General features: G+C 37.8%; 1 protein-coding gene across 3 annotated transcripts in view; it reads left to right on the top strand.

Annotated features, from left to right (window-relative positions):
- Positions 1 to 27,562, top strand: part of PREX2 (phosphatidylinositol-3,4,5-trisphosphate dependent Rac exchange factor 2) — a 181,305-nt gene that overhangs the window by 54,926 nt on the left and 98,817 nt on the right. For all 3 annotated transcript variants that reach the window (XM_082046899.1, XM_082046898.1, XM_082046900.1), the window contains exons 7-13: positions 374 to 535; positions 8,724 to 8,857; positions 10,653 to 10,756; positions 18,056 to 18,205; positions 21,614 to 21,758; positions 22,820 to 22,920; positions 26,958 to 27,061. In XM_082046899.1, coding sequence (XP_081903025.1) covers positions 374 to 535; positions 8,724 to 8,857; positions 10,653 to 10,756; positions 18,056 to 18,205; positions 21,614 to 21,758; positions 22,820 to 22,920; positions 26,958 to 27,061 — 900 coding nt within the window. The remainder of the gene's footprint in view (positions 1 to 373; positions 536 to 8,723; positions 8,858 to 10,652; positions 10,757 to 18,055; positions 18,206 to 21,613; positions 21,759 to 22,819; positions 22,921 to 26,957; positions 27,062 to 27,562) is intronic.

Raw genomic sequence — 27,562 nt, 5'->3', positions numbered from 1 at the left:
TTGCCATTGAACAGTTCCATCCTGTGGAATATAAAAAAACAACAACCACCATCAAAAGACCAAAACCAAACCCAAAAACCCAACAAACGTAGTTGAGGGGAGAAAGTAGCTGAAATGCAAACTTATTCATAAGTAGTAATTACTTTTATTGTTAGTAATTTATTTCTCTGAGTTTTAGTGTCCTAATAGGACACAGTGCTGGAGGGTTTGTTACTTTTCCACCCAGTAAAAGAGAAGTCTGGCTACTTTTTGATTTTTGGATCCTACTCAATTTAAGCCTCCTGTAATTTACATGTAGAGATCAAAGACAGGTTTCTCTTTTTTTACTTTATTTTTTTTTCTAATGTTTAATGTTTTTCTAATGTTTAAATAGGAGTTACTGAAGCGGACTCCAAAGAAGCACAGTGACTATGCGGCACTAATGGAAGCCCTCCAGGCCATGAAAGCTGTCTGTTCCAACATAAATGAAGCCAAGAGACAAATGGAAAAATTAGAGTTTTTGGAAGAATGGCAGTCTCATATTGAAGGATGGGAGGTACTGTCATAAGATTTGTTGCTTTCTTTATTGAGGAGTGAGTAACATTTTTGACAAGCATGTATTGCACTGTTTTTGTGATCCTGAGGATACTGTCAGCTCCTCAGTTCTGTGAAATCACAGCTTTTATTTGGGATCTACTCTGTAAATTGTTATCTATGATGGAGCATGGCTGTATAAAATAGCAGACTTCCAGGAAACAATGCAAATGTTTACCGTTTGGCTTAGAATAGTGATAATTTATATCAACATGTATGCGCGCACAGATACGGATCTGTAAATCCTCATGAAACTGCTGCTCTCATTTAACTGCTGTCAATGACTGCCAAACAACATTTTGCCTGGTTGAAAAAAAATTCTGGTTGTTTATTATTGATTGAGCCCTGAGTCCATTAGTTTTTGTCAGCTCATAGGTAGTCGCTTACTATTGGCTGAGCTTAACGTAAATATATTCAAAAGAATTTGTGTAAGACTATTTTTTTGTTGGTTTGCAAATGGAGGAGCTCTAATGCTTTAGTTTTATGGAGTAACCATAGGTCTGTTCCTGAGTTAAATCTTCAGGAGTAACCAGAAGAGTCACCCTTTCCCCTAGATAACAACATGATGGAGAAGTTGTAGCGCCAAAATCTTCCTTTTGTATCATTTCGAGCACTGTTTTATACAAAAAGGTGGATGTTGACACGTGTATCTTTAAATTGCCTTGGGTGTTTTGTATGAAAATGTCTGAGCTGCCCAGGCTGAGGTGGGAAGGAAACATATATGAAAGTGTAAAAGAAATCTAAAGCAAGTAATATAAACTTTCTTTTTAATGAGTTTTGAATATGATACACGGGGTTTTTTTAAGAGACAGATTTCAACATGGAAGTAGTTTTTTGCTCTTTTGAATACTTTACTGAGATGTGCTACTTCTGTTCCTGAGAGAGCTGCTTAAGAACTAGAAGAAGAGATTTTATCCCTTTAAGCTTTGTGGAAGGCTTGCTGACTGGAAAAGATAGCAAGAGAAATTTAATTTTTGCATGTTAGGCTGATAGACTGAGACCGATCTTTCAGCTATGTAGTGGGGAATTGCCTTTGTACAGCGTAGAGAAGATAAAAGTTCAGGGATGCTGATGGGACACTGAATTAGAGAAAGCTTTGAGATAGACCCACCTGAACTTTAACTGACAGTTGCCCAAGAAGTCTGACAACTAAAAATTAGAATATTGACTAGAAGAGTCGACTTTTAAGTAGACATTCATAGTAATGGGTAACAGAGCAGAAACACAAAATAATTCATACACAGCTCTATTTTCTCCCTGCATCTCCTGCCTTTACCAGGCCTGCTGTTTGTTGAACCTGCTCTGTTTCTGCAGCAGAGGCTTCAGCCTCCCCCTGCCTTGCAGGAGGGTTCAGCAGAACAAGCCACTGTCTGAAAGGAGCATAAAAATCACATTGAACAAAGAACCTCCTGAGTACTGCCGGTGACACTGCAGAATTGTTTCCAGTCCGCTCCACGTGAAGTCTCCTGATCCATGGACTTGCGCAAACCTTTGGTTTGTTGTTAATGGAGTAGTGTGGGAAGATTTGGTTCATTCAAAACGTGGATTAAGCAACTAATTTTACTTTAATCAAAATTCTTCATGTTTTTTCAGTGCATTGTGGGACTTGAAATGTATTGCTTAAGGCATTTTTCCTTTTCCTGTGTAGCAGCATTTTCAGGAACTGCTCTTCCATTTCTGTAATTGGGGCAGGTATAATTTAGAGCAGAGAAATTCTCTTATGCCAGAGTTCAGGGCACTATAGTCTTCTCGTACATTACAGTCAAGATAACACATTCCACAGTAATTCTCTGTGCCTCAAGAAAAAGAGTTTCAGGCAGTACAAAAGCTATATAATTGCTGGTCTGTATTCAGACAAACCTTTCTGCATTTAATTGTAATCTTCAATCTCAAAAAAAACCTGCACCATTAAAGACAGATGACAGTGTGTACTCATTGCATGATACTGTTTGTAGGATTTTAAAAAATAAAAGACTGCTTAGATAAAGGAAACCTCTAAATTCAGAGGAGGTCTAGTTGACCTAACACTTTCCAAAAGAAGCAAATATCTTAACAGCTGCTTGTGTAGACAGGTGAAAATAAGTTTCAATTTGCTTGAACTCGCTGTCATCAGCAATAACTTGGAAGGATTAGATATGTGTATATTAAAATGCATTAGACATGCTTGTGGAATAACTACATGATAGAAGTAGTAGAAAGTTAAGTGCTTATGTTGCTGGATATTTTATGGCAAGGAAATTTGTTAAATAATTCTTATTGCCTATCACTGACATTACTCCTCTTATTTTCAACTTTTCAATTAAGTTTTCTACTGCAGTACAATGGTTAAAATTCTCCTCCTTGCTTGCAGTGCCTGAGTCTTCTAAATATTTGCCAAATCCATCTTAATGAACACACTCAAGTATAAAGTTCCATGCATTATTAGTCATATAAGTTGTTGAAGAACTGACTGTTCTCAAACGTGTGACCGTGAAAACGGAATCCACTTCGCTGCATTAAGTTTCTCCCGAATTCTTAATATGACATACAGTAGTAAATATGTTTGCAGTTGAAAATATATTAATGAGCAAAGGTAACAAGGAAGGGTAACACTATGGAGAGAAACATGCGGAACAGACTTATTCTCTCTGTGCTCAGAATGTATTCTGTGAACCATAACACAGTAATTTCCTTCCAGCCTTGGGGTTTTGTCGTTGTTGTTATGCCCCCAATTTAATTTTAAGATTTCACTTCTTCTTGAACTCTGAAATGGTGTAATTAATTGTCTTAAAATACCATGTTTTCAGTAGAGTTATGTGGTGTTTATTGTACTTTAGCTGATCAGGTTTGTGATCATATGGCAACCACAGGGTGCCCAATCTGGCAAAATTGCGCATCTTTTTCAAACATAATGTATGATTAGTCTTTGAAATTGTAAGAACTCCAGAACATATATAAGACCTAACAGTATTTTGAATGATACCCGACAACAATGCAAAAAATCTTTGAATACAATGTATGAGAGTGGATTTAATTAAAGAAACATCTGGTTTTCTGAATCGCCTAAAAATAAAGAGACAAACTTGTTGGAGATTTCCTTCCAGAAGGAAATGCTTAGCACATTGCTTGGCCCCAACTAGAAGGAAAGGGAAAAAAATAAAGACTATTTTTAGAATCTGATCAAAGCATGGCTTGAATTCCTATACATAAGTGTCATAAAATGAAGCTTGTGTTTATTATGATAAAAATACAGATTCATGGAAAAATGGAACATCTGTTTCAAGAAATAAAATTTTGACTATAATGACTTTCTCACTTAATTTCCTAAGTGGTTAGATTTATTGGCCAGAATTCAGAACTTGTGTAGGTGGCTGTCTCAGCTGGAGAATGGCTCAGCAACTGAAGGAGTCTGTCAGTAAAATTTGCGTGGATGTTTCAGTGAGAGAAGAAAAAATAAAATTGTATTACTTGTAAGCTGGAAACTGAACAACCCCGTCTGAGTCACAGGCCAATGTAGTGACAAAGCGTGGGGATTATGTTCCTTTCCATTCTGCCATTTCATCAAGTAGTACTTTAATAGAGATTCTGGTTCATACTCCAGGATTTTCATCGCTTTCCACTATTTTGTTTCCTGTGCCCATGTGCAAGTACCGAAGAGTAAGTTAATATCTGTAATTACTGACCTATCATAGAATATTAATAGTTTGGGTTGGAAGGGACCTTCACAGGTCACCTAGTTCAGCCCCCCTGCAATGGGCAGTGACATCTTCAACCGCATCAGATTGCTCAGAGCCCTGTCCAGCCTGGCCTTTCTCACTGTTAACATGCTGGCTACTGAATCAGTATGGTCAGATCCTCCTCATTTGACTGAAATTTGCCCAGAATATGTACATAAGTAGCTTTTGTAACAACTAAAACCAACAAATACTGCTTTTCATCTCAAGGTGATATAGGTAATCTTTTAATGTCAAAGGTGGGTATTCATTGACGTAAGGATGAGGGGGATATTGTTTTCAATTTCTTGCATATGGTCTCTCTCCTTCTAGTGCACTTTAAATGCATTTGTTTTGTGATATGGTCACGGTAGCTGACATTTCAGACCTCTTGCCTCAGCTATTGCCTTAGTGGGATGATAGGTGACTGACTGGCAACCAAAGTTTGCTAGAAGCCAGTTTTACCCAAATAACCTGCAGGCTCTGAGGTCTTATGGGCTTTTAATTTCCACACTAGCTATCCTGAAAAAAACCCACTGTCATTGGCCCCAGTGCTACCCACAGGAGAGGGCTGCTCTGTGTTAGAGGTCTGGAGTCTTCAATGACTCAGTAGGATAGATGAAGGAAAAACTAGTCTAGATTCACAGTATAAGCCTGCTTTGCAGGTCATTTTTTTTCCACTGAAGTCCTTTATATATTTTGTTGTAAGATGATTAAACCAGGCTTGTTTCTGCAATACATGGCATTTTCAAATTGACGTATTAGAAAAATGTTGGTTTCAGTGAAAATAACCCATTAGCTCTAATTGCAGGTACTTTAAATGTATAGAAGTATGAATTGTAGGATAGTAGTAGTGTTTCTATGTTTAGGTTGAGCAACTATACAATCTTCCCTTGCAGGCACTGAGTATAAATATATATATTCATGCAAGCTTCGAAACAGAAAATTACTTTTCAGGTTCAAGTTGCTTATATCTGAGATTTCCCTGGTAGTTTCGATTCAAACATTTAATGAAAACAAGTTTGTGTCAGAAGATTTTGGTAATATTTATTCCAAAAGTATTGCTTGTGGGTAGTGTAGATCAGTTTTAGCTGTGCAGTAGATAATCTCACCTGCTTCTGGGACAAGGGTGACCTCTCATCTGTTACTGCAGCATCAAACGAGAGGAGCATCTCAGAGCTGGATAAATGAATTATCCTACTGGACTGGATATCAACTGTAGCTTGTTGGTCTGCTCTAAACCCATGTGGAGGTTCAAGGTGTAGCCACATCTTTCATGAAAATGTTACAGTTGCCAGTCCTCCTTTGAATTGTATGGTGGGTATGGCAGTGCTTGTAGGTTAGGGGTTGACCTGCTGGAAAGCAGCACTGCAGAGAAGGGCCTGGGATTTATGGTTGACAATAAGTTGACCACGAGTCAGCAATGTGCTCTTGTGGCCAAGAAGGGCAATGATATCCTGGGGTGCATTAGGAAGTGTGACCAGCAGGTTGAGGGGGGTTATCCTCTCCCTCTACTCTGCCCAGGTGAGGCTACATCTGGAGTGCTGTGTCCTGTTCTGGGCTCCCCAGTTTAAGAAGGACAAGGAATTACTGGAGGGGGTCCAGCAGCGGGCTGCAAAGATGATCAGGGGCCTAGAGCACTTTTCTTATGAGAAGAGACTGAGAGAGCTGGGCCTGTTCATTCTGGAGAAGAGAACTCGGCTGAGGGGCGATCTCATCAATAAGTATCTGAAAGGTGAGCGTCAAGAGGATGGGACCAGACTCCTTTCAGTGGTGCCCAACGATAGGATGAGGGGCAGTGGGCACAGGCTGAAGCACAGGAGGTTCCATCTGAATATGAGGAGAAACGTCTTTACATTGAGGGTGCCAGAGCACTGGAACAGGCTGCCCAGAGAGGCTGTGGAGTCTCCTTCTCTGGAGACATTCAGAACCTGCCAGGACGCCTTCCTGTGCGATCTGCTCTAGGGGAGCTTGAGCAGGTAGGTTGGACTAGATGATCTCCAGAGGTCTCTTCCAACCCCAACCATTCTGTGATTGAGAGCTCACCCCAGGCATAGGGACAGCAGTGCTTTCACATAAGATGCCTTCCTCTTTTCTCCCTTTCACTTCCATGCCCACCCCAAGTCCGGGAACAGGCTGACCCTAACAGCACTACATAGGCAAGGGGGTGGGCAGGGGCTTTTTCTGCACTAGCAGTGTTACGTAGGACAGCCAGATGTGACCTCTTATCCTGTTATGTTATTCCCTTGGACTTCAGCAAATGTTAAAACAACAATAACAAAATTCACTGACCTGCGGCCATGCCAGCATGGGTTATGATCTTGTCAAAAGGTATCCAAGAGGTAAAGTTAACACTGTTCAGTATTTGGATGGGAGGTCTCTAGGGGAAAAAAGTATCCCTGGGGTGTTTTTTTAATCATCCAGCAGTTTATATTAGAAAAGGAGGAAAACGAAGGGGAAAACAATAACAAAGCACAGTAGTGTGATACAGATAATACTCGCTGGCATATTGTAATGTTGAACTTGAATCATTAATGAGGTGAGTCTTGATAATTCAGGTAGCCCAAATTATATACATTTAAAATACGGTATTTTGTGACATGATGCTGGTACAGGAACAGATCTTTCTAGTACTGTTGCGAAAAGGATGTATTTTTCTAGAAATAAAAACAGACAAAATGTTTTTATAAGACCGTTTCGCTGAAAAAATACACCCTTTTGTAGAAAGCTGAAACTGCTGATACAGTTTCGAAGCCTTAACCTGAAATATTTTAGATTCCCTACCAAAAAAAAATTCTAGCGAAGCTGAAGTTCTCTGTAAAAACAAACTTCAAAAAAAATCCAGCCTTTTAAAATGCAAGTTATTGGTAAGCAAATTTACCCTTTTTAATGCACAAAAGCAAAGAAACTGAATGGAAAGAAGTGACCTGCTTTCCTGTAGTTGTGGTCAGCAAACTTCAAGTGCAGCCCTAATTTATGCTTAATTTATAATGCTGTGTGTGCTTTTAAGGGAATTCAGTGTTTGGTTTCAAATAAAACTGTTAAATTTGTGTGCCAGCTTCTGGTGCTGATGCTGTCTTAAGAAGGGCAGTATGGTATAGTGGCTATAGATGACATTCATTTTGGGCTCATTTGAACATAAATGGGAACAGAAGTGGTTAGTGCTGATACTGAAGCTGCTTTATTTGGAGACCTGAATTATGTTCCAGTGTGATGGTGCAATCTCTCTTATCGTCTCTGTAAACAGTCTGCATTCTCTTTACAACTCTCTGAGCTATTGCCCAATATTCAGGGTTGTGACGTACAAAGGATGAAGGGTAAGATGAAGAGCAGAACCCATGATTGCTTTTTGACTCTTAATTGGACGCATTTTTCTTCGGGCTACTGTGGTTATATCAAGCAGAGGAAGTAACTACAGCTATTGCAGGCGTAAGTCATTCATAACATCTGCAGATGAAAGGAAAGTCCTGGCTTCTGCAGGTTTCCAAGCTGACTGTTGACTGCCTCTGGTTAGGAAGCTCCTGGAGCTCTGGGTGCAGCCAGCACACAGAATTATCCACAGGATTGTGTGTCTGGATGTGTATAGTGCACGGACAGGAGCTCTGTCCCGCAGGAGCAGGGATTTTCAGAATGGCAAAATACACCTCTGAATTCAAGGCAGAGTTCCTTGAGAGGTAAACTTCTCTTGATAAGGCATAGAAATGCCAGGATTTCTTCACAGAAATATTTTGGGGAAAATGTTATCTTTTGTTAAAGTTGCTTCTTTTACATTAACCTTTATGAAAATGCCTGCCTCTTTTCACATGAAAGAATGATCTGCCTGAAGCGAAAAAGAGCCATGGGAAGTTTCATCCCACACATTTCAAGCTTAGGAAAAATCTCATGTCTTCAGAGTATGTTAAGAAGTATACTGAACAGTTGTAGTTGTATGAGCCACTATTTACTTTGCCTGAATTTAAATCTTGCTGTTTTTCAGTTTTGTGTTAAGCTTAATTTAGTATAGAAGTGTATACTCTTGATGATGTTCAAGTTCCAGATTACTTCAGTTTGCAAATTCATTTTAACATAGATTATATCTGTAGATCCCCATTTTCTGACACTTCTGACTAAATAGTGAAGTTACTGAGGAAAAGAGTAATTGTATAAAGTTGGCCTAATTTTTCAGGAGACATCTTATGCACAGATGTAGTATAATTTGTGATTAACCTTTATCCATTCAAATAACCCCAGTTAATGGCAATAAAATGAATATAAAGCTGGTGTTAAGCATTGAGTAAACATTAGATAGTATTATTTAATTATCATGTAATAATTACCATGAGTTTGATTTTTGCTGTTGCCAGAAGATCATTACAGTTCTGAATTTGTATAAGAAACTTCTCCTTAATTGATGCAGACTCTTTCAGTTCTCACAGAAAAAGATAAAATATATATATATCTCTTTACAATTGTTTTTAGGGGTCCAACATCACAGACACGTGCACAGAAATGCTCCGAAGTGGACTACTACTGAAAATTTCAGCAGGAAATATCCAAGAGAGGATATTTTTTCTTTTTGATAACCTTTTGGTCTACTGCAAAAAAAAGCACAGGTAAATGATTAATTTATACTTCAAAATATAATCTGTTTTTTCTCACAGTAGAGCTAATTCTCTGTATGCTGTTTCATAACAATATCTGAACAACACCGAAGTGTTTGCTGCAGTTAATTGCAATATAAAAGTTAGCATTTTTAGAGGAGACCTGTCATCCAAAGAGAAATGATTTTAATTCAAACATTTGAAAAAAATTGCATGGATGCAGAATCCAAATAGTGAAGTACAGTGAGAAAGAATCTGTTTTGTCAGTCTTCCACAACAGGTTATATGTGATGCTATCACCCTTTTCTAGGAGTAGTAAACAAACTGAATTTTTAGTTCAAACAAATTGATATTGTAGCTTATGTTTATAAAATTAGTTTCTACAGATTGAAGAATTTCAAGCCTTGTATTTCTAATGAGGGAAAACAGCCAGAAAGCTGTTGCTTGCAAGGAGCAATTCCTTAGTTTGGCAAAAAGCTTCTGCAGTTAACGTCTGGTGCTTTTATGCATCTAAAAAATAAGGGTTCTCCTACATATAGACTTCCCTCTTGAAACTGCTTGAGTTTATCTCTTCGATGTAGAAACTGTTATTGAGTAGCCACTGAATATATATTACTGGATAGATTAATCAAATGTATTGATTATATACTAGCAAGATACTTTGGGTATTGATTGGTAAGTAGGTAAAGAGTGTGTTGCTCACTGGAGGTTTGTATTTTGGGAATTTTACAAAAATTTTCATATTTTTATGGTATAAGGTATTTTATGTAATTTTTAAGCATCCTTTTGCTGCTGAGTTGTATAAACATGGATTGCTACATTTGGTACAAATTGCATAGGTATAAAGGTTGCTGGAGTTATTGGATTTACCTCACTTGAGAGAGAAAAAGCATGATACTGAACCTTTATGCTTACTGCTGTTTTGTTTTTTCTTAAAAAATATTGTTCAGTTTCTGAATAAGGAGCTTAGAGTTACTTGTTAGACAGTAATGACTGAGAGGCAGGTGATTTTCTGAAACTAGTACCTCTCTGGAATGAGTGAAGGTCAGAATTCAGATGATCGTTAGTTCTCAGGAACTGCCCTTTGTTTGGTATATGGTATTAGTTATCATTATAGGGCAGAATGGACAGAAAATGTTCCCCCTTGCTTATCTGAGGTGGGAAAAGCTGCCTAGAACTGGAATTCTTAAAAAGCCTTGACTTCTCTGGGAACAGAGTTATAGCAATGCAAAGTGCTTTGGACTATGTCACTGTGAAACTTTATAAAAATTTCAGCAATTCTTAATTATAATTATTGGTTAACTCTTATGTGAGGAAGTAAATATGTCTTCGTGTTCTTCCATGCATAAATCCCAATTATGACGCTAATGTGTGTAGGTCAAGATTTATATCCAAAGTTGTTCTTATTTTATTTTTTCAGTCATGCTACCCTTATGTTGAATTTCTTGACTGGCATACGGAGGCTTAAACCGGTTAGCAGGAAAGGTCCTCCCAGTGTGGTAATTCATCTTTGGTGCCAGGCAGCAGCGCAAAGTACCAGTGCTGGAACAGGGCATTTACAGAATGAGACTTCATATACTCTCACATCAACCAGCAATTTGCAGCTTACTCTTACCAGAGGTAGCACCTTTGTTTTAGCATCAGCAGTGTCCCATTCAGCAGTTGGTCTCCGCTGTTCAATTGCACAAGTACAAATGGGTTGTGGACCTTACAGCAGTCTTTAAATGCTACGTGTACAGGCAGCGTTGCAGAAACAGTGCAAAAGTGATGGGTGACCTGCTCCTCTGTTGTTTTTTTTTTTAATCAGGCGACTGAAGAACAGCAAAGCATCTACAGATGGCCATCGTTACCTTTTTCGGGGCAGAATTAACACAGAAGTGATGGAAGTAGAGAATGTAGATGATGGAACAGGTGAATATATTCGTGTTGCTCATTTACAGAGCAGTGTTTTCGAGGTGCTGGAATCAAATGAAGCTTCATGATTTCTTTGAGAATGGTGTGTGCTCCTTGTGCTTAGAGTAAGATGCCCCTTTAGAAGGACTGTCTGCTCATATGAAAGTTGGGCTTCTGTGACACAACATTGCTTTTGTACATTATTAGCTGGGCGGTCATAGATGACTAGTTTACACTAACATGAACATAATAATAAAATAAGGTGACATTTATTGCTCAACTGAAATTGTGTATTTAACTTCACTTTACATCATTCCAGCACTCCTAAATAAAGTATCCCTAGGTACGTGATGTATTAATAAAAGCAAATAGAAGAGCTACCTCTGTTGGACTAAAATCTCAAACACTATAAATGCTGAAATCGTAACACAGCTTTTTAAGAAAAAGAAGTGGTTTTTTTTTAACACCTTTAGGGATGTAATCCATATGATTACTTGAAATTTTGCTTACATTAGAAAGGTGAAAACCCAAAGTATTTCTACAAATGTAAATTTTTGTTTTGGGACCTTGAGTTTAACCCTTGAGCATAAAAATTATTTTTTCCTTACAATTAGTAATTATTTTTGGCTTCTCAATGTAGAACTGAAAAACAAGTGATGGGAAACCTGCAGTGGGTGGCATTGCAAATACGTAGGTCTGGAGGCAATTTCTGGAAGTTATGTATTACTTCTCTTGATTTTAAAATAACATTAGCTTTGCCCTACGTCTATGACGGATTAGTTCTGTGTGCCACAGTATAAAAAGGATATAAAGCTACTGGAGAGTGTCCAGAGGAGGGCTACAAAGTTGGTGAAGTGTTTGGAGGACGAGACATATGAGGAGCGGCTAAAGTCACTTGATTTGTTCAGCCTGGAGAAGAGGAGACCGAGGGAGACCTCATCGTGGTCAACGGCTTCCTCACAAGGGGAGGAGATGATCTCTTCTCTTTAGTGACCAATGGCAGAACCAGAGGGAATGGCAGAAAGATGAGCCAGAGGAGGTTCAGGTTGGACATAGGAAAAGGTTCTTCACGCAGAGGGTGGTGGAGCCCTGGAACAGACTCCCCAGGGAGGTGTCACGGCCCCAAGCCTGACGATGTTCAAGAAGAGACTGGACAACGCCCTCAGACACATGGTGTGAACTGTGGGGTTGTCCTGTGCAGGGACAGGAGTTGGACTTGATGGTCCTTGTGGGTCCCTTCCAACTCAGGCCATTCTATGATTCCAAGCATTTTTTAATATAACTTCTTTCTAAAATTTAACGTTAACAACAAGGATGTACAGCTTAAGGAAGCTTCATAGAAGTCCTTCACAGAGTTAAATATTTCTTAAAAATTAAGATTTTTTTTTTTTTTCCTAAACTTGAATTCCTTATTTTAAAATAGTTTGTTCACTTCTTGTTCTACTGGGTAGACTTGGAGAACAATTTGACTGTTGTTCTTATTACAACAAACTAGTTTATTGGAAGGCTTTTTGTCTTTCCTCCATCTCTTCTTTATAAGGCTTTCAACCTCTTGTCATGGGTCGTATTTTCTAAGTTTTTATTATTTTTTGTGTCCTTTGTTTTTTGTTTTTTGTTTTTTTTTGTTTGTTTTTTAAACTTGTTTGAATCTTTTGTATTATGAGGTGTCCAGAGCTGAAACATCACTGGTGCCAAGTAGCACATCATAATTACTGTATTGCTGCATGTGGGATGTCTGTTACTAATCTCAGGACTGTTTGGCTTTTCTGAGAGCATTATTTCTCTTTTAGTTTGTGTTCTAGAATACCACACCAGGTCACTTTGTGCAGTACTGGTGACTCTCCCATTATATCTTACAGTGTGTCAATGTCTGAGGATAGGAGCTAATAATTACTTTATTTTCTGTACTGAATTTTATCTTAGTCTTTCCACAATTCATTAAGCATTCGGAGTTCAAGTCTTGTTCCCAAAGCTCTTGCAGTGCTTCTTGCCTTGATTCCATGAACAAACTATGTTATTACTGAACCATTTAAACTCTTGATAAAGCTATCGGAAAATGCTAAATGTAAGGTAGAGCACTGTGGGGTCACACTTGATTCATACTCTTTGCTAGACTTTTTTGTAAGAACTCCATGACATCTGTCTGGGGCTACGTTCTTCACCAGACCCACTGATTTAGTTAGTGGTTTAGATATCTCTGGGTGCACTATAGTGAATTTCATCAAGCCTTGTTGACTTAAATATAATTTATCCAATATTCCATATTATGCTGTTCCCCTTGCTTGTATTTCTGCCCAATTATTGGCTTTATTTGTGTGAAATCTCAGCACTTTGTTTATGCTAAAAAGACAGGTGTTTCAGTCTTTTATGTCCTGTATTATTTGACTACCTTTCATTTATTTTCCTTCATCTTCCTTATATATGCTTTAGAAATAAAACAAAACGTTTTCCTCTTTCCATTATGTCGCTTTCTGAGATGGCATCTCTTTACTTGTAACTCTCGACATTACTGTGGCCACAGAGACTCATGCAAGCCATCTTTTTCATATTCCGAGGATTCTCTAACTTTTTTCTTTTGCTGGTTCCGATCCCAGATGTTGCTATGCTTTTAGCGTTGACTTTAGCAAATATTTCTTCCTTCCTCCTTTCATGTTTCTCCTGTATTTCTCAAATCTGTTGTAGCTTTTTTCATTTGCTTGTCCTAGCTATCTAGTCCTTGATCTGTTTCACACGGTCCATTTTCCTTCCTTGTTTTCTTCCTCAATGAATCTTCAAGTATAATTTGACTAAGCACAAATCATCTTCCTCTCCACTGCAGATATGAGGAGTCCGATTTCCTCCAACCGCAGGAAATTTTGCTACCGTCCCTATTTCCTATAGCCTCACATACAGCACTGGAGGCTATTGTGCTTCCTTCCCACTTGCTCTCCTGGCCCATATCAAATCTTGTCACTTTTATGTATGCAACATTTCTAAAATCCATCCTTTTCACATTTCTGAGACATCAGTTAATTGGTTATTTTGATTTTATTCTTACCTGCCATTTTTTTCTGTTTTAATCATATCCCCGCATTTCCCACCTTCTCCATTTCAGTTTGGCCAATATCCTAAAATAATTATTCCTCCTTTCTATAGTTCTCTTTGAAATATGGAAATTTATCTGTTATTTCCATGACCTGGCACCTTTATGTCCTTCTCTTGACACTGCCTCACTCTTTTTCTAAAGAAAAACCTGTTTTCCTTCCTTATAGTCAGAAGTGTATTCCCTGTTGTCACACTGATACTTTTTCTTTCACACAGATCCTGATGCCCTTCTTTAACCTTCCGCTGTCTCAGTTTCTGTACTGTTCTCATTTGTTGCACCCAGATGTCTTGTTTCTCATCCTCTCTAGTCATCTGCATTTGAACTGTGACCCAGTACTATTCTTCTGCGTTCTTTTTGTCTCATCTCATTGCCAAGTGTAGTAGTCTGGTCGTCTGAGCATCATTCACATTAGCTTTGCATGTTCTTTTTTTGGTATTGTATTATTTTATTATCCTTAATCATCTGTTCCCCATCATTTTCTATAATTCTTAATTGAGAGTGCAAACTCTGAGTGCAGCGTGCTTCTGCTTTCATACCTAGGCGTGACTTTTCTCACGTAATCTTCATGGGTCTCTGCATTAATGACTTGAGTCTAGATGACACTTCCACAGTTCTTTACCATAGATTTTGGGATCGTCTGCTCACTTGGTATAAGGAACCACAGGGCTGCAGGGAACAGGGTAACCAAGAGCATTTGCTCTTGGTGTAGATAGATACAGGAATGTCGTCTGCGTTGTTTGTAAGTAGAAGCACGGAAGTAGGAAAACAGATTCTCAGTGTGGTTTATTGTTATGCTAATGACGTGCCTACAGAAATTAACAAAGCTTTTTCTGAAAAGCAAATTTTCTTTGATGAAATTAGGTCTTGGCTGAGCAGTACAGTTGGTGGAAGCTTTCTTTTTTTGTTTCAGGGTCATGAAGCACTCTGCCTTTTTCTGATTGCACTGGTTAAAGTGGAATGCATATTACTTACCAGGGCAGACTATTTGTGTTCTTAAAACAATGTGACTATACAACCACTTGGAAGTATTAGAAAGGTGTATATTTTGTGATGGTATAGTTTTTATTCATTTTTAAAAATTCAGTTTTGAGAGAAAAGTGTATTTCTAAAGGCACTCATCAGCCATTAAATGAATGTTATTTAGTTTATGAAGACAAGCACTTGAGACTTAGGAAATACCAGATTTATGGTTGCTTATAGTATCTTAGTTCTGTTGCCTGCTTTCATTAAATGAGGCATGAAATAGAGAAAACACTACATAACAATAGAAACCAGAGACTGCATCTCAAAGTATACAGAGGAGGAAGGGAATTGATATTATACAGCTATTATTTCCTTGGTATTTCTGAGCATCAGTGCTCCTAAGAACCTTAAACCTGAGAAACTTAGAAGTACTTCAGTACAGAGGTTTCTCTTTGTTTTTTAAGGGAAGCAACGAATTCTGTTGTATATGGCTGTAACAAATTGCTTGTTATGCATCTCTCAAAGGTTTGAGTCTCGAATTTTGAACAATATATTACAGAACAAATCACAAGCTTTAGTGTATTACCAAGTATCCTTAGAAGATGATGTCATCTTTCATCACCTTGGGAAGCTGGAGGCTTAATGACTTGTTAAGCATGCTTGTTCATACTTTGTATGGAGCAACTTGAAGTCTCATGCTCTTCTTCCTTCTCTAACTATTATGTCAGGTTTGCAAATAAGTTTTTTAGCCTGACTGGCAGCTGTGGTTGCCTTTTGGTGAATACTGTGTGTATATCCTGTGCAGCTGGCCTGTTGGAACAGGCACACCTCTTGGCTGCTCATCTGCATCTCTTGGCCAGATTTTGTGCAGCAGCCAGTCCGAAAAAGGTTAGAGTTTATATGGGATGATAGTGTAATGCTGAAATCCATGCCCATAGCCTCTTGAAAAGGGTACTGGTGAGAACAAACTGCTCATGGGAGCCTTGGGAAATTGAAGTCATGAGGATCGTGAGGAGCAACAGTGAAAGCAGGGCTGTTGCAGCTGAAGTCCAGCTGGGCATCACCATGGTGGGTTCTTTTTGCAAAACTGGGTGAATACTACCTGTTTTCCTCTACCTGAACTCATTGCCATCTGTATACAGCCTCAGTACCTGGCTAGGTGATTGGGCTTTTCACAGAATTCGGTGAGCTTGTAGTGGTATGAAGTAAATGTCAAACTGCCTCTGCTCATTGCCCTGCAGTTACAGAAAGTCAGGTGCCAAGGAAGCTGCATGTTTAAAATGTCACCTCCCCATTGAGTTATTGAAGTGGCTGGATGAGCCGTTTCTTCTGAATTAAACCACTAAGTTGACACCAAATTTCTGTCCAGAGTGACATGGCATGGGAGGATTTCAATTCATTTATGAGCCTGAGCTGTCTTTTTTGTTTTTTTTGGCTGCAATTTCAACTGCTGTGGTTCACTGCTTTAGAGATCGTAATATTTCAATACCAGCCACGGGTGTTGCGATGATGGATGTACAGTAACAAAGACTGCAGGAGAAATATCACCCTGTATTTTTATATGTATTTACCTCTAACTTAATAAATAAACAAAAAGGCACAACTAGTGCCATATTGCAAGCTTTACAAGTATATGCTTAAATAATACGAAGGCTCCTTAACCTTCCTTCCTCCAGTAGCTCTCCTGCCTCTGATCTCCAAAATGCTGTAGTCTGTCAGCTGAAAGCTTCTGTCTGAGACTTTATTTTCCCTGACTTCTGACTCTGATTTTCTGACAGTGCATAAATGATATGGTGACTGGCTTTCAAGAAAGTTTTTGAAAGGGACAAACACTATTGTGCATAGGTTATGTGAATAAAAATATTATAAGTGCTATAAAAATTAAGTGCTATAAACATGATGTTGGAAGAATAACTTCATCTTTTCCCTGTCATAGACATGCTTGCACTTTCTTACACACTTTGAGTACAAGAAAGTTTCATTGGTTTAGAAATTAGCCATCAGTCTCGTGATTTTCGAGTAGTTCCTGACATTTCCCAGCCCAGTATACAAAGCTTGGCTGCTTTCCATGTAATTAAAATGCAGAGTTATTGAAAGGATACTAGCATGTCTGCTGAGATTTATGATAAACCTTAGCAAGCATTTCAGCAAGGGTTTCAGTTTCAGAAAATCCCATCTCATTAGACAGAACAGTACTGAATTATGAAAAAGTATATACAAAATAAAAAGCTCTGTGGTTATTACAGTATTCTGGGCTGGCCCTAGGACTTTCTTGCCTTTTAATGAAGTTTCATGATGAGAGAATGTTGACCTTTGATTTTTTTTAATGTTTTGTATTATAGTTGCTAGTTCTAGTTTCAGTCTGTATTTTATGCAAAAAATTCTATTTGTTGTCATGGAACACTATGCCTTACAAGTTTCCCTCCTGGAAATGCCTATAAAACTAATTGAGAATATTCAAGGGTGTTAGTTTTGGAGAGGAGTCTGTTTAGCTGATTTCTGACTAACATGTATGGCCTAGCATGTTATAACAGAATGTTATGTAAATAAAGTCAGAGTAATAAGGAGTAAATTGTCTTTTTTTTAATAGCATAGTGGTTTAAAAGTTAAGAGTCAGAAGGTCAAGATATCTAAGACTGGCAGTCGTTACCTCTTCCCCATAACGTGCACGCTGAAGACAGGCTTGTTAGGAACATATTTATAAATATATGCATTTTGCTAGTGCATCCTTTTAAGGTCATAGTGAATCTTTTATTATATTTCATTTTGTGGAAACAAGTAAATGTATATATATATTTATTCAGGTACCCAGTAACGATACATCAAATACATATGATTTGCTTACTCTTCAAACTGAATATTTAGCCTTTTAAAAATTTAATAGTAAATCATTCAATCAGCAGAGCAGCTCTGAGTAGTTTAAGGAGCAAAACCATGACGCTGCTTTTTAAGGAATTATTTATTACAGTTTAACACAAACAAAAGTACTCTAAGTACCGTGATCTGTTCTTTCAATGGGGCTCTGCCTGTTTTATTAATGAGTTTCTACATTCTTCCTTATGCTAGGCAATTCTCTGTTACATTTTAAAATGGACATTATGTGCTAAAAGTTAAAAGTACACCTTATTAACTTATAGTTCACAAGTGGTACATTTTTATTCTTCTGTATTTCCTGAGCTTTGCTTATCATGATAGGAGCTCTTAATAATTGTAACGACTATTGCTTTTTTAAGAGTTGTTGCTCTTTAAGCCATTTTATCTCTTCCCAGCTGACTATCACAGCAGCGGCCACACTGTCATTAATGGCTGGAAGATCCACAACACAGCAAAGAACAAATGGTTTGTGTGCATGGCAAAAACCCCTGAAGAGAAGCAAGAATGGCTGGAAGCTATTTTGAAAGAACGAGAGAGAAGAAAAGGTAGGTTAATAAACTGCCTTGTGTTGCTTTGCCAGAAAGCCTTGCTGGTATTTTTTATGTTGAGATGAAAAGCAAAACCAGCTGCTCAGCCAACTTGTAGTGTCAGGTTCAGCTGAAGGTTTATGATTACCAGCTTGGAAAAAATAAATCAAACTTGTACTGGGAAAGGCATAATGGCTTGAATCGTGTATGCTGGTAGTGAAAGCTGTTCTGGAAATGGGCTGATGATTTAACCTACGATTTTACAGCTTATCTTCATCCAGTATAAATTGTAATAATTTCATTGAGGTCTTTGTAGTATTATGATTTGTGTTATATGAGGGGAAGTAAAACCAGCAAAAACTGTCCTAAATGCCTTGTGGGATTTGTATGTATAGATTCCCTTTTATGACTGGACATTTGAATCACTGACATGAGCAAGTTTTTGATGTTGGATCTCCATGCAGATGATCCACTAGGAAATGGTACAGAATATACCCACAACTCCATCCTTCATGTATTCTCCCCTACCCAAGAAAGTAAGAAATCACCATTCACAAACAACTATCTTTTTGAATAACTGAATTATGGTGGAAGAATACTTGGATGAAATATAATCTTGATCTCAAATGTGACCACAAATAACCTCATGCATTGAAGGTGAAACCAGCACAAAGTAGAACCAGGGAAAGATGACACATTGTCATCTTCTGGAGCTAATTTCATTTGCAAGCTAAAATATCCTAATCAATAACAATGTCTGGAGCCTTGGTATTGAAAGAAGATGTGACCTTGTAGTTAGATACGGGATTCTTTTTCTGGTTGGCTCAGATTTCCTGTGGCCTGTTTTAGCGGCCGTTGTTTTGTGCCCCTGTTGTAAATGGAAACTAACAATACTTCATCTGATCGTCTGAAGTTGAATACTGGATGTTTGTGGAACATCCCTGCTACAGGACCAGAGTTTTGACTAGGGTATCAGAGCACTGCCTAATGAACAGTACCAATGGGAATTAATAATAGAAAAGCTAAAAAGATGCTTTGGAGGACTAAAATATTGACAGTTTAAAATGAGAAATGAAAAATCAATGTGCTAGCAATGGTTTCAAATTAAACAAAACCCAGGTTTGTCTGCTTCTGTGTAGGGCCTTGTCTGAACCTGGCTACAAAGATTTTTACCAAATCTCACTTCATTCTTAAATTTCTTGGCTCTCTTGACTCTTGATACCTTTAGGTAGGAAATAGAAAAAGTGGGAGTAGTTTATGTTGATGTATTCTTACCACTTCACACTACTCTATTGAGCATTTGGTAGCAGAGGTGAGTTTGAGGTAAACCTTGCCAAGCTTGAGGTCTGAGCTGACCTTCCCAAAGTCAAGCCAGGACCTAGGATTTTATCATCCTGTGACTTGGGGAATTGTTTAAATTCTGGTGTTTGCAGTGGGTTTGCCATCGAGGAGACAACCGCGAAAGAGGAAAAGGGCAGAGCAGGAGAAGATTTGGTACAAACTTAGACTCAGTTTGGAACGCAGTGTTTTCAAAAGTATTCTTGAATATCTCAGTTTGTCTGTCAACTTATAAATTTATCCATCTCTGTGTTAATACCTCTTGTAATGCAGGATGTATTAACTTAAAATTGCATGCAGGTTGCCAAATGACTCGGGAATTAAACAGCTATTTTTTTAGAATTCAAATACTCTGAATGTAGATATAAACACTTTCTCATTCACTGTGAACATACAGATGCTTTAATTATATATTTACTTAATGAGACAAGGAGCCTTTTCGTGTGTGTATATATATCTACGTAGGCAATTACACTGAAGTCTGAGTGACTGCACATGCGAGAACTGTGTTTTATCTCCTTTGCAAGTCCGAGACCAACTCAATTAAATGCACAGACTTGCCAGATCTGTTGGGCTGGGAGTGAGGCTCGTGTGAGTGACTCCGGATTGCAGTGAGCTGCAGACCAGGGAAATGCAGCATGTGGAGCAGGAGCCAGACAGGGAAACCCAGCTCGAGTGTGCTGTGTAGCTGGGGCTTGCTGGGCCATTCATATTGGGAGACCCTGCGATTCAGAGAACTTAGGGAAGCCCAACCTACACTTTCATTTGGAATCCGTAGAGCAAAAGGAGAGCAAAAGGGAGAGAATGCACTAAATGACGTACTTCAGCAGAGATTTCAGCAGTTGTAATTGAAGTATCATCTGGGACCACTTAATAGATTGTTTTTTCCTGCTAGGAGAAATCAAGCTGAATTGGAAACTTTTTGCTCGGAAGTCTTTTGGGGGGCTTTCCTGTAACCACCTGAGACATTCAGCAAGTTAGCAATTTTTTTAAAAGGTGGTAATCTTTAAGGCTGAGGATGCTGTGATGGCCTGATGCGGTCAATACAAATAAAAAACGTTAACATCCAGTAAGCTCCAAAAGCAGTATTTTGGTTAAGTTTTCCTTTCTTGGAAATAAATTGGGTTTTAGCTGTTTGTGTGGCATCACCACTATCAGGTTCAGAGAGACACTCTGATATCAGTTTCCAATACCATTGTTAGCTTTTTCTCATGACAAGTACATTTTTTGTGGCTATTTTTTCAGAATTAAAGAAGTGGCAGACTATTACTCAGATCTATTATGTACAGTTATAATTTTAAAAATGTGAAAATCTGAACAGAAACAGAGAACACATACATAAGACATCCCAGAAATGTGTGATTTGTCCAGACTTAATAATTGCCTATGGAGAAAGTGCATGGGATGTGAAGGTCTGTGGTATTCCTTGGAAGCACAAGCTTCTGTGAGTAGCAAATAGGATGCATAATTCAACAGAAACTGGTTTTCATCATCTATTATTCAGAAAACATAATGATCTTATCAAGAAGAGAAATGGGAAAAAATAGATCAATAATAAATACTGAACTAAAACCCTTGATAGTTGTCAGTTGTTGAGAATGTTCTGAAGCAAATAAAATGAGATTGTGTAGATGCTTTCGTGGAAAGGGGGTGAATCAATCTTTTGTGAAACTAACAAATGTATAACAGATAACTTGTCCATTTTTATTACCACATGGTAAGAAAAAAATGAAGGCACTTTTCTTTTAAACTTGTGAAAGACATGACTACTTGCTTGCAAATGTTCATATACTGAAATTTGAAAATCAGTGTTAGCATTTATTACTGCAGTATCAATGGTGATGTCAGTACAGATGTACATTTTCAGCAACAATTTAACTTCACTATGAGGAAATTATAGATAAAATTTGATTATGTTTTATGAATCTTGGATGTTCACAGACGAATCTTGATTTTGAAAAAAATAATGGAAAACAATTGCTTTACTATTTTTGTATGTAAAATACCAATACTGCATCTCCCTTTTGGGAAAGATATTGAAATATAATGGCAATATCACTTCATAAAATTTTAATGCATTTTTGGCAGGTTTAAAATTGGGCATGGAACAGGACACCTGGGTGATGATCTCTGAGCAAGGAGAAAGACTTTACAAAATGATGTGCAAACAAGGGAATCTCATCAAAGACAGGAAGAGGAAATTAACCACTTTCCCCAAATGCTTTCTTGGAAGGTATTATGTGCATTTTATAGCATAAATTTTAACCAGCTAAAAACACATTTTAAATCTTCTTTGGGATTCTGTGGAAACCACGCTTTATTTGTAATGTCTGCTAGGCCTATTTGCCTCCCAGAATTTAGCCAAAATGGAAATTGATCTGCCTGAAATTTATGGATGTGTACTCATATTCCAAAGTAGCTTTTTAAAGGAACAAGACTGCAAAGACATGTTGCAAATATGAAAATGAATTAAATAGTTTCTTTAAAGAAATAATTCCCAACTTGCTTAATGCGTTTTTGTCTCTGAAATGCCTAGTTTAGGGTTTTGCTTTATTCCACTTAAAAAATCTGTCTCTAAAACTGTTTCCATCCTCCTCTTGCCTGAATGTCTGGTCCAGAGTTACAAAATGCAGGTTACATGTTTAAAAATTGTCAGGAGAATCTTCAGAATGTCATACTATACCTATGGCTTAGGAAGACTAAATGCAAGAGGAGGAGAAGGTAGTAAGTGCCCCAGGATGTGGTTTGTCCTCTTGGCTGTCAGGGCTCACACTGCTGACTCCTATTCAGCTGCTGTTGACCAGCACCCCCACATCCCTTTGTGCAGGGCTGCTCCCTAGGTACTCCTCTCCCAGTTTATACTTGTGCCCAGTGTTACTCCATCCCAGATGCAGAATCTGGGATTTGGACTTGTTAAATTTCATGCCATTGATGATTACCCAATGCTCAAATCTATCTAGATCATTCTGCAAGACCTCTTGTCCCTGAGGAGAGTCATCAGCACCTCCCAGTTTGGTATCATCAGCAAACTTGCTAATGGTGCACCATGTGCAAAGGTGAAACTTCTAAACAAAAAAGGCAAGACATCTCAAGGGAAACCATATGTGTTTATGTTGAAATAATTAGAAAGTTTAAATGAGTGGGTTTTTTAAAGGTGATATGGCATTCTGAAGATCGCTAGGCTTAAGAATCACTTACTAGGCTAGTAAGAAACACAAGTAACTAAGAGGGAAATGTAGTAGATATGGTGGTACATCTAAATGTTTTTTGTGTGTGTGTCTGTTTTTAATACAGTGAATTTGTGTCCTGGTTGTTGGAAATCGGAGAGATACACAAATCTGAAGAAGGTGTTCATCTTGGCCAAGCTTTATTAGAGAATGGTATTATCCATCATGGTAAATATAATCAGTTTTACCTTACTTGTTTTCAAGGTAATTGTTGTAATTAGAATGACCTTAATTTTGTTTGACAATGCAAGACAGCTTGTTGAATCTGCATTGTATCTTTGCATGGACCTCATGGGGCCATTGTCCCTGCCTAGCAGATTTACTGAGAGAGGCTCCATTGATTTAATCAGATTACATCTATGCTGTTGGCATCATGACATTGCAAGCAGGCACCTAGAGAAATGTTGCTATTCTCTTGTAAGCAAAAATAAATTCTGGGGGAACAGAGAACCACAGACTGCTTTTAAGGATTTAAACCTTTTATTAAGGCCAGGCTTTTTCAGGCATACATGTTTAACTAAGAATTGTAGAAGAGAGCGAGCCACAGTTGACTGTTGATAAGTGTGCTTACTCATTTGTTAGGTATTACAAGTGGAACTGGGAGAATCCAACCTAGAACACAACAGTTTAATATTTTGAAATTTAAGACCTTATTTTTCACTGCATTCTGTAGTTACTAACATTGATCTTTTCATGCTGAAACTTTCAGTCAACTGTGTTTAGTTCATTCTGGAGAGAAGTATCACTGAAATGATTTTTAAGCCAATAAGAAGGTTTGATTTCTGGAGATAGTTTGCATTGGCAGCTTTTTTCTTTTACCAGAGCAGGTCCTCGACTCTGTCCCTTTTACAAGGTATAGGCCAACAGGACCATACAAATAAACTGGAGAAATTTCTGGTTTTGAAGGCATATTTGGCTTACAATAGCTACAGTCCCTTAAAAAAAATAGTGAAACAGTTGTGAAGTTAGCTTCAGTTCCAGCATAGATCCAGGGTGTAAATTTAGATGGAATTATTGATAATATACATTTAAAAACTTACTTAGGTAGTTCAGTCAGTAGTGAATTTAATACATAATTTCTTTGCCACTAATAATAAGTTCTTTGCCACTATGTTTTCAGTGTCCTTGTCTGGAAAGAAAGCTAGGGTAACAGGGTGCCACTTAGCTGTGTGCATTTGAAACATGCACAGATTAGGAGGAAAAACATTATACGTCAGTAGTCATGTAGTCTTTAATTCTTTAATGGCAGTCTACATGATTTTCCTCCACCATCATTCAAATGTCAGATGCTATTATGTTTACTACACACACAGAATTGTTTTCAATGGAATGATTCTGTTGCCAAATATTCTTCTCCTGATCTTGTAGTTCATATCCCAAATACACTCGTAGACTTTCTCAATACAGAGTTAAATGAATATTGTGTAATTTCATGAGATAAAAGGGTAATTATATTAGAGCATAGAAATGTGAGCCAGACATGCTACTTTGTATAGTGGATCCAGCTGTGGTTCAGTGAAAATAGAATTCTTAAAATAAAGTTGAATGAACCATCTGTTTTCACAGAGGGAGCAAGGGAGAAAGAAAGTTTGGCTGTTATTCACATTGCAAATGTTGTAGAGGGCTTTGTTAGACTTTGCATATTCACTGTGTCGGACATTATTTCACTTTATTCTAGCAATGCCAGACCCATGTTGTGATGGGCATTGTTGTGCTTCCTGCTGTGTGAACTCTTGCAAGCACAAAAGTTATGGTTTTCCTTTTTTCTTTCTTTCTTCCATTTTGCAAAATGGAAAAATGTGTTTATATGTTGCTGTTTTAAATCCATCCAGTGTAATTCTCTAATACATGGAATGACTTACATCAACCAATAGGCTGAGATAGTTTGTCCAGTCACTTGCTGTTGATGATTAGAGATTGACACCTGCTCTCAAGGCAGTAACGAGCTTTGTGGTTACAAAAATAGTCTGAATATGTTTTAAAATCAATAGGTATTTATGTGGCTGTGCAGTATTCTGGGATGATATGCTGATCTGAGTCAAAATTACCCATGCAAAAAAAGATAAAGACCAGACCAGAATAAACCTGGATCAATTCCCTTTTCTAATGTGTGCCATATACATATCTATCTCAACACAAAGTGTAGGTACATTGTCAGAGGTAGTGTACAAAACAACTTGGAGTTCCTTATTTTAGTGATGATGCAGCGTTTTATCAGCTTTAAGTGTTTGAAACTCTGGCCTTACAAATATATACGTGAATCTATTTAAAAGGAAGGCTATAGAGAAAGCTAAATGTTTTAATAATTTTTTTAAGTTTTCCATGTTAGTATAGTAGCTGATAGATCGTCTGTCCTTCCTCGTGAGTAGAACAAGCCAAATCAGGTCTGTACCACAGAAAATAACCCTGGGTGGGGGGAGCCATTATTCCTTGATTTACAGCTTCTCTCAGAGCATTCCCTGGATAAATGTGCTATTTTACACAGTACTGTAGCTGGAAGCATCCTTGTCTGGTTTCCTCGCTTCCCAGAGCTTGGGGCTGCAAAGCCAGCGCGGTGCTTGTGCTCCACAGAGGGCAGAGCCTGCTCTGTTGCTTGTGGGCACGCAAGGATGGAGGAGTGCTTTGTGCTCCTGGTTCTCTCCCTGAGCATCTCTGTAACAGTGAGGAACAATTTGCTGTTAAGGAATACTGCCCAGGTGCTGTTGTTTTTCTGTTTTCTGTAGTTGATGGTTTTAAAAACTCTCAATGTATGCTAATCTAGTGTAATATATTTTGTCTCCAACAGTAGAGAATTATTTTTAATTGCAGAACTAGAAGGTTTTTTTTTTTTTTTTTTCTGAGTTAAATTGTCTCAATCAATTAAAATTCATTTAGATAGCTATACTAGGCATTGTATGTGAAAATTGTGTAGCCTACATTTGATGAATTGAGGAGCAATGATACGTAAAAGAGCTTAGGCGTTATTTTGGATAATCATCTTAGCGTGAACCATCAGTTCAAGGCAATTGGAATAGTGTCCTGGGCTTTACTGTTAGTAGATACATCAAATGCAGGCATAGAAGTTATTTTGCTCTTACACATGGCACTAGTGAAACCACTTAATATATGAAGTCCAGTTTTTATGTCCATGTATCAGATGATGTGTGGAGGTACTGAAGAGCTTGAAGGGGCATGAAAAATTATGCAGACAGAAGGCACCTTAATATACAAAGTTTATGGTGCCTAACTAAATTTTTTTGAAGAGAATAAGGGATGATGGTTCAGTCACTTGGGATAGGAAGGCACGTACAGAAGAATTACTTCACGCTGTCAGGTCTGCTACTCTGATTAATGAAGACATTACAGTAGCCTCCTTTATCAGTTAAGGACATGGAAATTTAGTTTCAAAATTAAAGCTTACATCTGCAAGCAAGCCAGTAATTAATACAAGATGGTTATCCTAGGATGGTGCTAATTCCTGGTGCTGTCCTCAGCCGTCAAATGAATCAGGTGTTTTTCAGAAAGAGTTGCTGTAGTACCATTGCCAGAAATTTTATATCATGCGATGTGACTGTTTAGACAAAACATTTGAAGTTGTGAGGCTGTCGTTAGAATCTTGTGAAATTCTGGAAATCCATGTTAAGATCCTTTCTCATAGCTCTTTGGGGAAATGATTATCGACACCTTTGTAATGATGGCCTCTCTTGCACTGAAGACCTTCAGCTGGATGTGTATAGGGGATGATTTTGCCTCTCCCTCTACTCCCCAGTGCAAGACTGGTCAGATGTGTTGTAGAGGGCTCATAACTTTGTTGATTCATCTGAGATTGGCCTCTGCAAGAATTAGAACAGAGAATAATGTGCGACGATAGTATGAATAGTTGCAAAAGAAGCTTAATTTGGCTATTTGGTCCACAAGCTTTTGAAAACTGCTAATGACTAGAACAGATTTAAGTGCTTTATTTTTCAGGCTGTTCCCTGCCTGTTTGCCTTTCTTACTCTTTGCCCTGTGACTTGAAATTGTTTGGTTTCTTCTGGACTACTTAAATATTGTGAGAAATATTGTCACTAGTGACACAAAGGAGAGCAGATGATCTAATTTGGCTTCCTGCCCTCCCTATCTGAAATCTACGTATTGCTGTTATTAGAAGAAATGATGCTGATCCTCTTCTCTCCTGTCGACTTCTTCAGAAATTCACCTATTTTTATTATTTTTTTTTAATTCAGTTACAGATAAGCACCAATTTAAACCCGAACACATGCTGTACAGATTCCGATATGACGATGGAACATACTACCCCAGAAATGAGATGCAGGATGTGATCTCTAAGGTACGGAATGGAATAGTTGCTGTTGTTAGGGAGAACATATCACAGATGGAGATTGCTTGAAAAATAATGTAAAGAATTATGCTAGGATAAATAATTTCTCATTACACTTGCTTATCTCTATATTTAAGTTACTCAAGTTCAGTTTTCCATTTGTAAGGAAAGATTTTGGCTTGTTATATGTTTTAAATAAAAAAATTAAAGTTTGTTATTTTTTAGTTATTTTTGTTGTTAATGGTTTCATATGCAGGATGCATTCCCTGTGTTTCTGGGTGATTCTGAAGGATTCTGAAGCTGATGTTTCAGTCTAATGTATTTTTCAGTCCATTTTAATAGATATGAAGTTGTATGTAGAAAACTTTTTAATTTCATCTTAAATCTGAGTGTCTCTTAGTAATGCATTAACAAGGCAGTAGATCTGCAGTCATGTAGATTAAGCACAGATAGGTAGTGCTGTCCAACTACACTACTGAGCGTAACAAAATGATTGAACAAAGTTGCCTT

Source organism: Streptopelia decaocto, assembly GCF_964273445.1.
Source record: "Streptopelia decaocto genome assembly, chromosome: 2".
Lineage (NCBI taxonomy): Eukaryota > Metazoa > Chordata > Aves > Columbiformes > Columbidae > Streptopelia > Streptopelia decaocto.
This window is presented reverse-complemented; position numbering and strand designations above follow the sequence as displayed.